Source organism: Oryzias melastigma, linkage group LG9, assembly GCF_002922805.2.
Source record: "Oryzias melastigma strain HK-1 linkage group LG9, ASM292280v2, whole genome shotgun sequence".
Lineage (NCBI taxonomy): Eukaryota > Metazoa > Chordata > Actinopteri > Beloniformes > Adrianichthyidae > Oryzias > Oryzias melastigma.
In genome coordinates, this window is record NC_050520.1 from 1,356,174 (window position 1) to 1,368,122 (window position 11,949).

At 37.3% G+C, this 11,949-nt stretch overlaps 2 protein-coding genes across 2 annotated transcripts; one reads left to right on the forward strand and one right to left on the reverse strand.

The window, feature by feature from the left end:
• Positions 1 to 2,482: 2,482 nt before the first annotated feature.
• LOC112148703 (nuclear factor 7, ovary) lies at positions 2,483 to 4,225 on the reverse strand. Its single transcript, XM_024275994.2, has one exon. The coding sequence runs from the start codon at positions 3,960 to 3,962 to the stop codon at positions 2,544 to 2,546; it is 1,419 nt and encodes a 472-aa protein (XP_024131762.1). The 5' UTR covers positions 3,963 to 4,225; the 3' UTR covers positions 2,483 to 2,543.
• Positions 4,226 to 4,687: 462 nt separating this feature from the next.
• Positions 4,688 to 9,247, forward strand: coq5 (coenzyme Q5, methyltransferase). Its single transcript, XM_024276003.2, has 7 exons — positions 4,688 to 5,053; positions 5,658 to 5,807; positions 5,895 to 6,113; positions 6,204 to 6,310; positions 6,681 to 6,769; positions 6,989 to 7,100; positions 8,498 to 9,247. The coding sequence occupies exons 1-7, from the start codon at positions 4,888 to 4,890 to the stop codon at positions 8,597 to 8,599; spliced, it is 945 nt and encodes a 314-aa protein (XP_024131771.1). The 5' UTR covers positions 4,688 to 4,887; the 3' UTR covers positions 8,600 to 9,247.
• Positions 9,248 to 11,949: the final 2,702 nt, after the last annotated feature.

Genomic DNA, 11,949 nt, shown 5'->3' on the forward strand with positions numbered 1-11,949 from the left:
TGTACTTAAATGATTCCAGCCCAAAAAGGTTTTTACCAAGAAGGTCGTGCTGGTCAGTTAATGTTTGAATTTCTATCTGTGAAATACAGCGGGTGAAAGTAAAAGATGTTCACGATGCAGAACAGAAGTCTGGATTTCAGGTTAACAAGATGAAGCAAAATGATTCTGACTTTTAAAGAAGAAGAGTTGAAAATGTGAAGAAGCTGTTAAAACCTCATGAGTCAATCATTGTGATAAAGGAAAATATCTCTTATTTTTCATGACACAAGAGTCAAACCATCTCAATCAGACATTTCCAGATTTTCCAACCATGAAATATAACGTTTCTCAGTGAAAGTGTCTTTGTGAGTGTAGATGTGAGTCATGTCTTCTTGAGCTCTGGGCTCTGGCTCTTCTCTGAGTGTCTTTAGAACATATTCATTCAGCAATAAGATGAGATTGTTAAATATTTCTCAGCACTCAAACATTATCTTATTGTCTCCTTTGATGCTGAGAAGACATTTGATAGTATAGAGTGGAACTACTTTTTGTTAATTTTGAAAATGTTTGGTCTAGGCAAAGGATTTATTGATTTGTTAAAATCAATAAGTGTTTTTGTAACAGTGTCAGATCACCAGAATTCAACAATGAAGAATACATCTAAATTAATTAGTAAACTTGTTTTTTTTTTTTATCATGAAGGTGCATCTTATTTAACTTGATTAAAGAATAACCTCACACTGTGACTCAGTGGTATAAAGACTTTTTCAAAACCTTCTAAATGGAAAGAATTGGGACCAAATTAAGGAACAAGAAAAATGTTTTATGGATTTATGGCGCCCTCTGCTGGAACATCTACGTAATGATCTGGCTGACACTATTCAAAAGGTTCAGGTTCATTTGAATGACTCTCCTCATGTTTGTGTGCTTGATATTACCCTCTCATAATCCTTTATTAACCTCACTTTCTGTTCTTCAACTCGTGTGTATAACGCAAATGTTAGTAATTCCTTTATATTAACTCGTCCACAGACTTTCTACCTTTTATTGTGTCTTCATTTGTCTTAGCCCAGATCGACGTGTTTTGTCTTGTCTCTTATTTTTTATTCTACTTTTTTTCTTTTCTTAAGCTGTTTTGTGAAAATAAGAAAATAGTTAAATAAAATATGATAAAAAAGAAGAAAACTTAGAAATGAAATATAGAACAGCTAATATACATTTGGCTGTTTTAGAATAAACTAATAGTCATATTTCAGCACCTAAAAACACAAATTTAGTCATTTATGTAAATTCTTTTACTGTATTTCTATTTATAAGAAACCATAAATAACCATCCGATTTATTTACTTTTTTTTGGTTCTGTCAAACATGTTTAAATGTTTAAGTAAAACATTTTTGAAGACGACTCAATAACTGCAGTTTTACAGTCTTCTGCCTGACAGCCAAAGTGGAAGAATTGTTGACTTCTGTCCTCTGGTGGCAGCACGGTGTACTACATTCAACTAAGTAAAAAAAAACATTTCAAAGTAAAGTAAGAATGTCCTGATGGAGTTTTTTTTTATATAAATAAATTCAAGTACAATTCTTTTTTTTTTTAATTTCATTCAATCAATCGAACTCATGAAATATTTCTGCATACATAAATACATGTTTTTAAGACACACATTTTACTGATGATTCTCTAAAACAACATTTAAGAGGATGATGATGATGATAACAAAGTAAATCACTAGCTCTTCTGTACATCAGAAGTACATGGAACCCAAAATGAAAATCTTTCTTAAATTATAAAATGTTAATCATGAAGATTTTCTGTCAAACATTTGAAAGTCTGACAGAATGTTGGAGGTAAATGTGTTCAGAAAGACGGTCCAGTGACAGAGGGAACTTTCTCTCCATCTTCTGTTGATTTCAGGGATGAAAACCTCAAAGCAGAAACTGTCTACAGTTGGAGGAAAATGCAGAACAGAAATCTGAGTTTGATGTCAACAAGATGAAGAAAATGTTTCTGACTTGAGAAGAAGAAGACTTGAAAATGTGGAAAAACCGGCTTATATCTCCATCTGTGGAGTCTCTGGTTTGTCTGGTCTGTAAAGATTCAACTGAAGAATTATTTTCAAGTGTAGAAACACACAGGTTAAGTTTTACTTGTGAAGAGGATTTAACAGCTTCATGTTTCTTTGAAATCAAACAGCTGAAAAATGTAATACTTTAATGGACATTTTTAGCGAAAATTTGTTGAAATCTGGAATTGAATTCATATGTAAAAAAGTTTGAGACACTAAAGAACAAATAAAACAGATTCAATCAGCCTTTAATGAGAATTTACAAAACATCAACATTTTCTGGATCACTGTGGGAACAATTTTATCCAGAAGGAAACATAATAAGAGAATATATGGAACTGATGTTTGAGAATCTTTGGTGAAATTTGAGTTTTTAAATAATATTTTCAGGTTAATTGTTACAAAAAAATATTGTGAGAAAAAAAAAACTGAACCACATTGTAATGATCATTATGAGTAAAGAAAAATATTTTTTTATGACAAAAGAGTCAAATCATCTCAATCAGTCGGACAGATTTGGAGTTTAGAGGTTTTTGCATCTCCAGATTCTCCAACACTGAAATATGGTAAAAGTTTCTCAGTGAAAGTGTCTTTGTGAGTGTAGATGTGAGTCATGTCTTCAGGGTTGTAGAAGGACACCTCCCCCCTGTCATAGTCCAGCTGGACTCTGATCTTCTGGAGACTCTTGGTCACAGTGACAGTCTGACCAACACCGTTAGTGTATTTTCCATTATCATGTAATAAACACCAGATTCCATATTCTGGTGTAGCAAGTAACTCTCCCTTCCTGTTAACAGACTCTTTAGCCACACCAATGTTCCAGATAGGAAGATCTCCCACCTCCACCTCCCAGCTGTGTTTCCCTGATCTGAAACCCTCAGAACCAAAAGCAGAAGGATATTTCATGTTTCTCTCTGGATTGTCAGGAAGCTGCTGAGAAGTTTCTCCTTGTCTCACACTGGTCAGATCATCAGACAGATAAAGACATCCATGTGCAGTATTTGGGTCCAGGAGGACGGGACTGAAGTGGACCTTCTCCTTCATCTTCTCCCAGACTCTGAAGGACAGGTTGCCCACATGTTTGGCCACATCTATCAGAGCTCCTGAGAGCAGCTGTGGGTCTGACAGCGAGCTCTGGGCCCTGGCTCTGCTCTGAGTGTCTTTAGAACTGCTGAGGAACGCCTCCTTGTCTTTCTGCAGCTCTGCTTCAACAGCACTGATACTTTCTGACAGAGAGGACATCTGCTCCTGGATCCTCTTCATCTCTCTGCTCACAGTCTTCCCCTTCTGCTCCTCTTCCTCCCTCAGAGCTGCCAGTCTGGACTCCTCTTCCTCCTTCAGGAACTGGTGGAGCTTGTTGAACTCTGCTCTGATCTGTGTCTCTGTGGACAGCAGCTGCTTCTTGGAGTGTTGAATCATCTGCTTGTATGTTTCCTCCACTTCTTTGTATTTCATCTTCTTGTCCTGCAGAGACTTTAAGTCAGATTTCAGCTCCTCCTTCAGCTCTCTGACTGCTTCTTCTACATGAACCACTTTGTGACTCTGGTGCTGAAAAAACTCACAGACAGGACAAAAAGATCTCTGCTCGTCCTTACAGAACAGGTTGGTTTCTCCTGGATGTTTCCTGCAGACCTCCATGAACTTCTGTTCTCCTGTTTTTGTCTCTGATGATTCAGATTTCTGTCTTCCAGCAAACGAGTCAGCAAGTTCCTTCAGACCAAAGTTCACATGTGGGCGATCTTTAGATGATTTTCTTTTACAGATGGGACAGTTTTTGTTCTGAGTTTGTTCCCAGAACTTCTGCAGACAGCTCCCACAGAAGTTGTGGTTGCAGCTCAGAGTTACAGGATCATTGAAAGTCTCTGAACAAACGTGACAGTTCAGGAAAGATTCCAGAAGAGCAGCTCTCTCAGCCATTTCTAAGCAAAGTCTTTCAGTCTCAGGACTCACCAGCTTCTGTCTTTGAGTTCAGAATGAAAATGTTCCACAAATCGTTGTTTTTCCAGCAGAGTTTTAAACAGCTTTAATGGCGTCTGAGTTCAGCTCAAGAGTCAGAATACTTTTGGTTTCTCCAGATGTCATTTCCTCATTCTTACTAAAGGTGCAGTAACGTTTTTTTCCTGTTGATCATGTTTCAAAGTCTTCAAACCTTTATTTAAACAACAGTTCATGCAGCTACACATTTTAAAATTATCTTTTCCAAAAACTGTACATTTAACAACACATTTTTATATTAAACAAACATTATGAAATTTGTCATATAAAAAAAATTGTAAGATAACAAATAAAAAAAATATTGGGTTTTATACAGTGTAGAACCACTTTAAAATCGTAGTCCAATAGGTGAAACAGGATCATAAACAATAGTTAGTACACGTACAGTGCCAAGGCTACACACCAAATATAAGATGATAAATAATAATAATAATAATAATAATAATAAAATAACAATAATAATAATGAAATAAAAAATACAATAGTTAAAAACTCCAGAGAATGCTAAACATATTTAAGAATAAAAGAAAATTAAGAAAATTAAAGAAAATTCAATTTTAAGAACTTGAATTGACCCCATGACGGAGAAAATTGCATTGATTTTTTATCTATTATTTTTTTTTTTTACTGAGGAAACTAATTTACATTACCTTTCAATACGTTTTAAGTGAGATATAATTAATTTTACTATTTTTTCTACAAAAAGGATTAAATCAAGTTCTCTCAGATTACGGGCTAAATCCGGCAGTAGATGCTGTTCTACCTTTGACCACGAGATGGCAGCAGATATCCGCTGCATAAACATCGACAGAAGAAGAAGAACTTCCGGTCTCACTATTGAATTAACATGGCTGCCTCCGTGAGAACATTCGTCCGCAGTTTGTCCCGCAAAAATGCCGGGTTCTCCGCAGTTCTACGGCTGTCAGACTGTCGGTGGTTCAGCGGTAAAGCCGAGGAAAGGAGCACTCACTTCGGCTTCGAGACCGTATCCGAGACGGAGAAAGCAAGCAAAGGTGAGCGGGAAAAATGCTGTTGGTTGTTAGCTAGAAAACTTTATTGATAATAACAATTCAATAAAGTAAAAAAAATAAAAAGAAGTGAAAGTTAACATTTAAAGTTGCTATCATGACGTCTATTTTCGCATAGAAGACACAAGACATTTAGTAAAGTTCAACAAAAACGAAAATTGTTTAAATAAAAACAATAAATCCTAAAATTAACAATATCGATTGTTTTAATTTTTTGTAATGTCTATAGAATAAATGTATAGGAAGCAGACAAAAAAATATAACTCCCCCCATAAAATCGAATATCTTGGAAAATTTTCAAAGTTTCCGTTTGTAAATTCAAAAGGGACTATCACATTTTATCAAGAAATATTCAAAATTATGACAATATAAAAATCTTCTTGTAATTTCATGATCTTGTTCAATGTATGGTATCTGCACAAATGTCAGGTTTCTGTAAACTAAATTAATTTCCATTAAATCAATATTTGTTTGTTTCTTTTTTTGCATGAATTCTTGCATCAGTATTGTGACCCAGAGGTGACCAGCCTGTAGAACTGTGTTGGTTCCTTCAGGCTCTCTCACTGAAAGTCCATGTTTGTGTTCTCAGTCTATAAGGTCTTTGAAAATGTGGCTCAGAAGTATGACGTCATGAACGACGCCATGAGTCTGGGGATCCACCGCCTGTGGAAGGACGCGCTGCTGCACGTCATGCACCCGCAGCCCGGCGCTCGCCTGCTGGACGTGGCAGGGGGGACGGGTAAGGCCAGCATCCCTGCAGAACACGCAGATAAATCCAGACAAAATCCAGACAACATTTGGCTCCGTCTCCCCCCCCCCCCTCTAGGTGACATCGCTTTCCGGTTCCTGGAGTACGTTCGTTCTCAGCAGGAGAGGCAGCAGAGGCGGGCGGTGTTGTTGGGACAGACGCCGTCGTGGCAGGACGTTTCTGACAGATATCCGGATGGGGGCGGAGCTCCAGAGTCTGCGGTTGTGGTCTGTGACATCAACAAGGAGATGCTGAAAGTGGGCAGACAGCGGGCCGACAGCAGAGGGGTCACGACGGGTGATCCGGTTCAACTTTTTCTGTCCCAACTGAGACAGTTTTCTCAGAAAAGTTTTCTCTGTCAACATCTGGTTCTTTCTGGTGTTCCAGGTCTGTCCTGGGTGGTTGGAGATGCAGAGGAACTGCCCTTCAACGATGACCAGTTTGATCTTTACACCATCGCATTCGGCATTCGGAACGTCACTCACATAGATCAGGTGAGTGACTTAAAGACTTATTTCATTTTTTAAATGACGTAGTAAAAACTTTAGAGACCTAAAGATGGTGATAAATACACTGACCCCGGTTCAGTATCAAAAACTAGATTGAATAATTTTTTTTTAATCAAATCAAACTTTATTTATTTAGAAAATAGTGATTTTCATGCTACAAGGTGTTCAAAGTAGTTAACAGCTAAAAACAGACAAAAACTTGAAGCTCATACTTTAAAAGCAAAAAACTTTGACCAATAAAATATTTCTAAACCCTTAAAAGAATCTTAAAATTTGAATCCACAGATGTAAACTTCAAACTTGAATCCTCCATCGTTTGTTCTGCATGAATCCTTCAGGCTGGTTCTGCTTTCAGGCGCTCAAAGAGGCTCTTCGGGTCCTGAAACCTGGCGGCAGGTTCCTGTGTTTGGAGTTCAGCAAAGTGACCAATCCTGTGCTGGAACGGTGAGCAGCAGCCTTTGATATTATGGTCTGTCTGAGGGAAATACGGCTGATAAACTCTAAAGAGTTTCAGCTGTTAGTTAATGCTGCCAAAATACTCCATTGATCAGTTTATATTTCAAATTTCCATCCAAAACTTTTTTATTTGCTGATGACAAACAATTTTCAGTCACAAAGACATGATATGAGCCAAACAAAAGTAAAACTTGTTTTCCTCCTCAGGCTCTACGATGTCTACAGCTTCCAGGTGATCCCAGTTCTGGGAGAAGTGATCGCTGGAGACTGGAAGTCTTACCAGTATTTGGTGGAGAGCATCCGCAAGTTTCCTGACCAGGTCAAAAATCAGAAACTGTCTGGAAATGATCTTCATGATCATAAGACAAATAAGCAACAGAATAAACTGTTTCATTATTTGTTTTAAAAGGGGCCCTACAATGAAAATTCTACTTTTTGAGGTTTTAAATGCATTTTACTGTTCATTCCTCACTATAAAGAACCTCAAAAGTATTTGGATCCATTTAAGAGTAACCCTCTAAAAACTAACAGCCCCTCCCATACCCACGAAAACAAGCGGTTGGAAACGTGCTGACGTAAGATTGATGCCAACCGCTCCCTCCAGGAAGAGTCTGTGCTGCAAGCTCCGCCCCCAGACTACATCAAAAACACACCCACCTTCTCCGTGGAGCTGTGGCGGGAGAGAACTATCTTCCTGTACCAGAAACTGTTCCCGGACCCATTTTTTAAATGTAGTCTCGCTTCGTTTCCAATCGGTCTGAACTTCGGTTCTGAGATTCCTCAGTCTGAATATGAAACGAACCGAGAGCGGGACAACTGAACCAAAACGGCCACCGTACCCGACAGTCACGTGATGTAAACACGGTAGAAATGAGGCGGTCGGTGAGCCATTTACAAATGTAGAGCATTCGATTGTCATGTTATCCAAAATGAAATAATTTATCCAACTGTTTAATTAATAGAATGTTTATTTTAACAGCACCAAAAGAAAGGTATAACTCGCTTTTGTGTCTCTTACGTGGCGCGTGGGCTGCTGCCGTGAAAGCTCTATTGTAGTTTCAACAGAATTCTCTTTAAAACAACATCATAAAACCACAACGATGAGACACGGAAATTCATTGAAATGTGGTCAGATGAATTCATGCTCAATAAAACGACTTTTAACGTGATCCACATTGATTCTACCGACGTGTGTTTTAGCGTGTGTACCTGTAGCGTCTCCAGTAACCATCATGCAGGATTCCTCAAACCAGCAGTGAAAGTGTTGAACCTGGTCTTCATACAGACGCTCAAAATCCATCAGCAAAATAAAAGTTTGAAAAAGGTAAAAATCCAGACAAACTTTTTCAGACCGCAGCGTATCCATCTTTCTCTTGACAGAAGAGATCTTTAGAAACGTGGTTTTATTTACGCTCAAGGATGACGTCATGAAATGGGCGGGACTAACGAGGAGTGAAAGGCGGAGGCTCAGAAATCGAATCGTTTTACTTTCGTGTATTAAATCGGGCCACAACAATGACTCATATTTCATACATTATTTGTTTTTTAGTGTTCCCAATGAAACATATGATCATATATATGGATATAGTTTACTCTGAAAGGCTGAAGGAAATCATGGTAGGGCCCCTTTAAGTTTTGGAGTTTGTCATAAAAATCCTTCATGTTTCAACAGTTTAGTGACTGTGGATGTCAATGAAGTCTGTTCCTTCTGTGCAGGAGGAGTTCAAAGGCCTGATGGAAGACTCCGGGTTTTTCTGTGTGCAGTACTTCAACCTGACAGGGGGGGTGGTGGCTCTGCACTCTGGCTTCAAGCTGTGAGGAAGAGCGGCTCTTCGTCTGTGTGGCTGATTTCTGACATGTTTTTGGAGAAACTCGGTTAAAGTCAGAGTGAAACTGTTGTGTTGCTGCTCTATAGAAACAGTTTGTTTCCTCGCATCTGTAAAAATATAAGTTCAATCTTGTGTCACAAAGATTGTTGTCCTGAACCCAAAAGAAAGAGTATATTTAACAAAATGCTTTAAATTAAAGCAAATCTCTGTTTGATGTCGTGAGTTAAATAAAGTTTATTTGTTATCAAATTAAAAGGGTTGTGATGTCATACTTTAATGACAAAAAATAATCTTAAGAAAAGCTGGACTATAAGGTTTAAGGAAGAGCTCGTCTTCTGTTTTAAAATGTGAGCTGGACTGGAACTCACTAAAGGAAGTCTTATCAAATTAGGACATTTTAAAGAAATTGATTAACCAAATTAACTTAAAATGGGCAATAAATACATCGTATTAGACGACCTGCTCTTGTCTCAAGATGGAAACCCTTTGGGGTTGCTGGGGCCTATCCCAGCTTCTGTTGGGGGAAGCTAGAAAAAACCAAAGCAAAACATGATTTGAGTAAAGAAATCCTCAGACTTGCAGTTTGAGCTTAATTGTCTTAATATATGTCTTTCAGTGTAAAAAAAAAAAAAAAAAAGACTGAAGAACACATTAAAAACACCAGAAAAGAATTCCTTTGGAGTGGGTGTTTATTTTATTTATTTATTTACTGAGACTTCTGAGTCTAGCCACCTTTCCTTAATTCATTTTAAACTCCACACAAACCAGTAAAGATCGAATGCAGAAACAATTGTTTTATATATATATATACATATATATATATATATACATCTAGTGTGGTTAGGTTAAAAGCAGTTGTAAAAATTGGAAAAGGCTTCGTCTGAAGGAAAGTGTTTGTCAAATTGGTATAAGGATTGAGCTTTTATTTTTGCGGGACATTTTTTGGGTTAATCTAGACTGATGTACTTTTTTTCTTTTACAATTATTTTTCCTATATTTTAAGGTTTATAGTCCAGGTGTTCAAAATATGCAACGGAAAAAATGATCCGATATTTAAGGCTTTTTATTTAAACTTGTCCCGTCCAACCGCTGAGCAAACAGATAAGAGCTGACAACCTCTATTCTTGGGCAGATTTTACTGACACAACACGCAAAGTGTATATTTATACAACCCCCTTCATCTATATTGATTATGTGAGTAGAGAGGCCCCGCCCATTCCAGTTTGCCATTTATACCTGGTTGTTTTATGATGTTACTAGCCTCTGTTACCATCTTCTTTTTTCTCTATACTCCCCTCTTATACCTTTCTTTAGTCCCCCTCCAATCCTCTCGCTTCTTCTTTTCCGTCCGGTCTTTATTGAAAGTGATGGTACAAAAAAAACTAATAAAGAACAGGACACAGCCGTGACTTACTTGAATAAAACTGTATATTTTACAGATCTTTGTACACTTTAATTACAAAACTGTACGATACTAAAGTTTTAAAATCAGTTTTTTGGTCAGAGAAGATTTAATCGTCTTGTGTGCAATTACCATGTATTTACAAAGTCTCATGTTAGTGAGTTTTTTCTTTTCTTTCTTCAAAACAAAACCAAGTAACTCTTTCATACACTCTGAACATAAGACATGGCTTACAGATAAATATATTAGTAAATAAATATTCGGAGAACATATTTCCATTTATGAAATGTGTTTGCTATACAAGTACAGAATATACATAGATTGATTTCTAGCCTTTTCCTCCTTAAACATTTGTGATGGTACTGACAGAAAATAATTATACTCTTAAAAATATTACTTTTTTGTACGCAGTATTTTCTTTTAAGTGCTAGAAACAATTTTAGAAAAATTAAATAGTGACTCAAGTACCCCAAAAATGTTATATTTGCAGTAGGTACATATTTCTATGCAAACAAAAAAAAAAAGGCAAGATTGGATTCTCACTTGATTACAGCACTGGGTTAACTTATAAATAGGGTTATTTCAGATTTTCCCTCCTGTAGAGAATGTGTACATTTCATAGAAACAGTATAAAAACAGTCTGCAGGACAAACAGAAAGGCATGGATGAAAAGCACGGATATTGCAAATGCATCATGATTGAAACTGTGGTTCGTTTTTAACTGCATCGTTTCATAAAAACCAACACAAAAAAGGTCACAGTACAAAAAGAAGGAACCCTCCTGACATGCCAGTCTATTCCAGATACTTTCCTTTGGCCTTTTCTTTTTTTAGGTACATCCTCGATTCTTGAGAGATATTTCTAAGAGCGCGCCTCATAGAGGAAACTAGATATGTGACAATAAAAAATACACTTATTTTTCAGATGAGAGGCGGAGCCTCTCGCTCCTCACCCCGCCCCTGGATCTGGTCTGACCAAACCTGTGCAGCGTCTTTCAGTGTCAGCTTAAGGCTCTCGTGGCCTGGGTCAGGCAGGCCGCCGCACAGACACGCGTGACTCCGTAAACTGAACAGAAACCAGTGTCAGCCTTGCACTCACATTGCTTTTTTTCTGTACAGACCCATTTCCCTGCCCTGTTTTGGTAAAGCTATGTCTATACTCTACTGCAGTTGGTGACTGAAGCTGTGTAGGCAGTCAGTGTTCATGTGTGAAGGTAATTCTCATTCCAGACGCCGTCATCTCGCTGGGCTGCATCGCTCCGTCAGAGAAAAGTTTTAATTTTTCCATTTTATCAAATCGGAATTTCATGAATTGTTCACAAACTTCAGCAAACTTTGTGATAAAATTTCCCCCTAAGGATTGAGGAAACTGATCTTTTTAAGCGTTTCCATGGATACTGGAACAACACATCCAACACAAATTCTAGATTTTTGGTCAGAATTTAGCTTTAAAAGTCGCTAATCCCTCACAAAGTTGTCTCAGTGTTTCTTAGTTAGCAAATATCAGGAAAAAACTTTATGGATGCTTTTACAATTTCAAAGTAAAAGTCTGCAAATCAAAATGTTTTGGCTATGTCCGAATTCCCACCCTAATCCCTAACAATTAATAAACTATATATTGTAGGACTAAATAGGGACCTGGATTTTAAAAGCAATTCGGACACCATGCTCACGACTTTACTTTAATTTTTCTAAATGTCGGTTATGACATCACTGAAAAAAATACATTTAAACATGTTTTTTTTGTTACAAAAATTGTTTGACAGCAGTGCATTATGGTCTATATTTGATAATGTAGTGAGCATTGATGCACGCTGGTTTTACGCAAAGACTTCTGGGAAATTTCTACTCAACTTTAGGTGTGGATAGCACTAGAAATTCAAACTTACCCTTTGTTAAAATTATTCAAAAACAAACAAGCTAACATTAGCATCCCAC

Coding starts and splice junctions, on each gene's coding strand:
- LOC112148703 (XM_024275994.2), bottom strand. CDS start 3,962: ATGGCTGAGAGAGCTGCTCTTCTGGAATCTTTCCTGAACTGTCACGTT.
- coq5 (XM_024276003.2), top strand. CDS start 4,888: ATGGCTGCCTCCGTGAGAACATTCGTCCGCAGTTTGTCCCGCAAAAAT. Junction 6,114..6,203: donor CAGCAGAGGGGTCACGACGG/GTGATCCGGTTC, acceptor CTGGTGTTCCAG/GTCTGTCCTGGGTGGTTGGA. Junction 6,770..6,988: donor ACCAATCCTGTGCTGGAACG/GTGAGCAGCAGC, acceptor TTTCCTCCTCAG/GCTCTACGATGTCTACAGCT.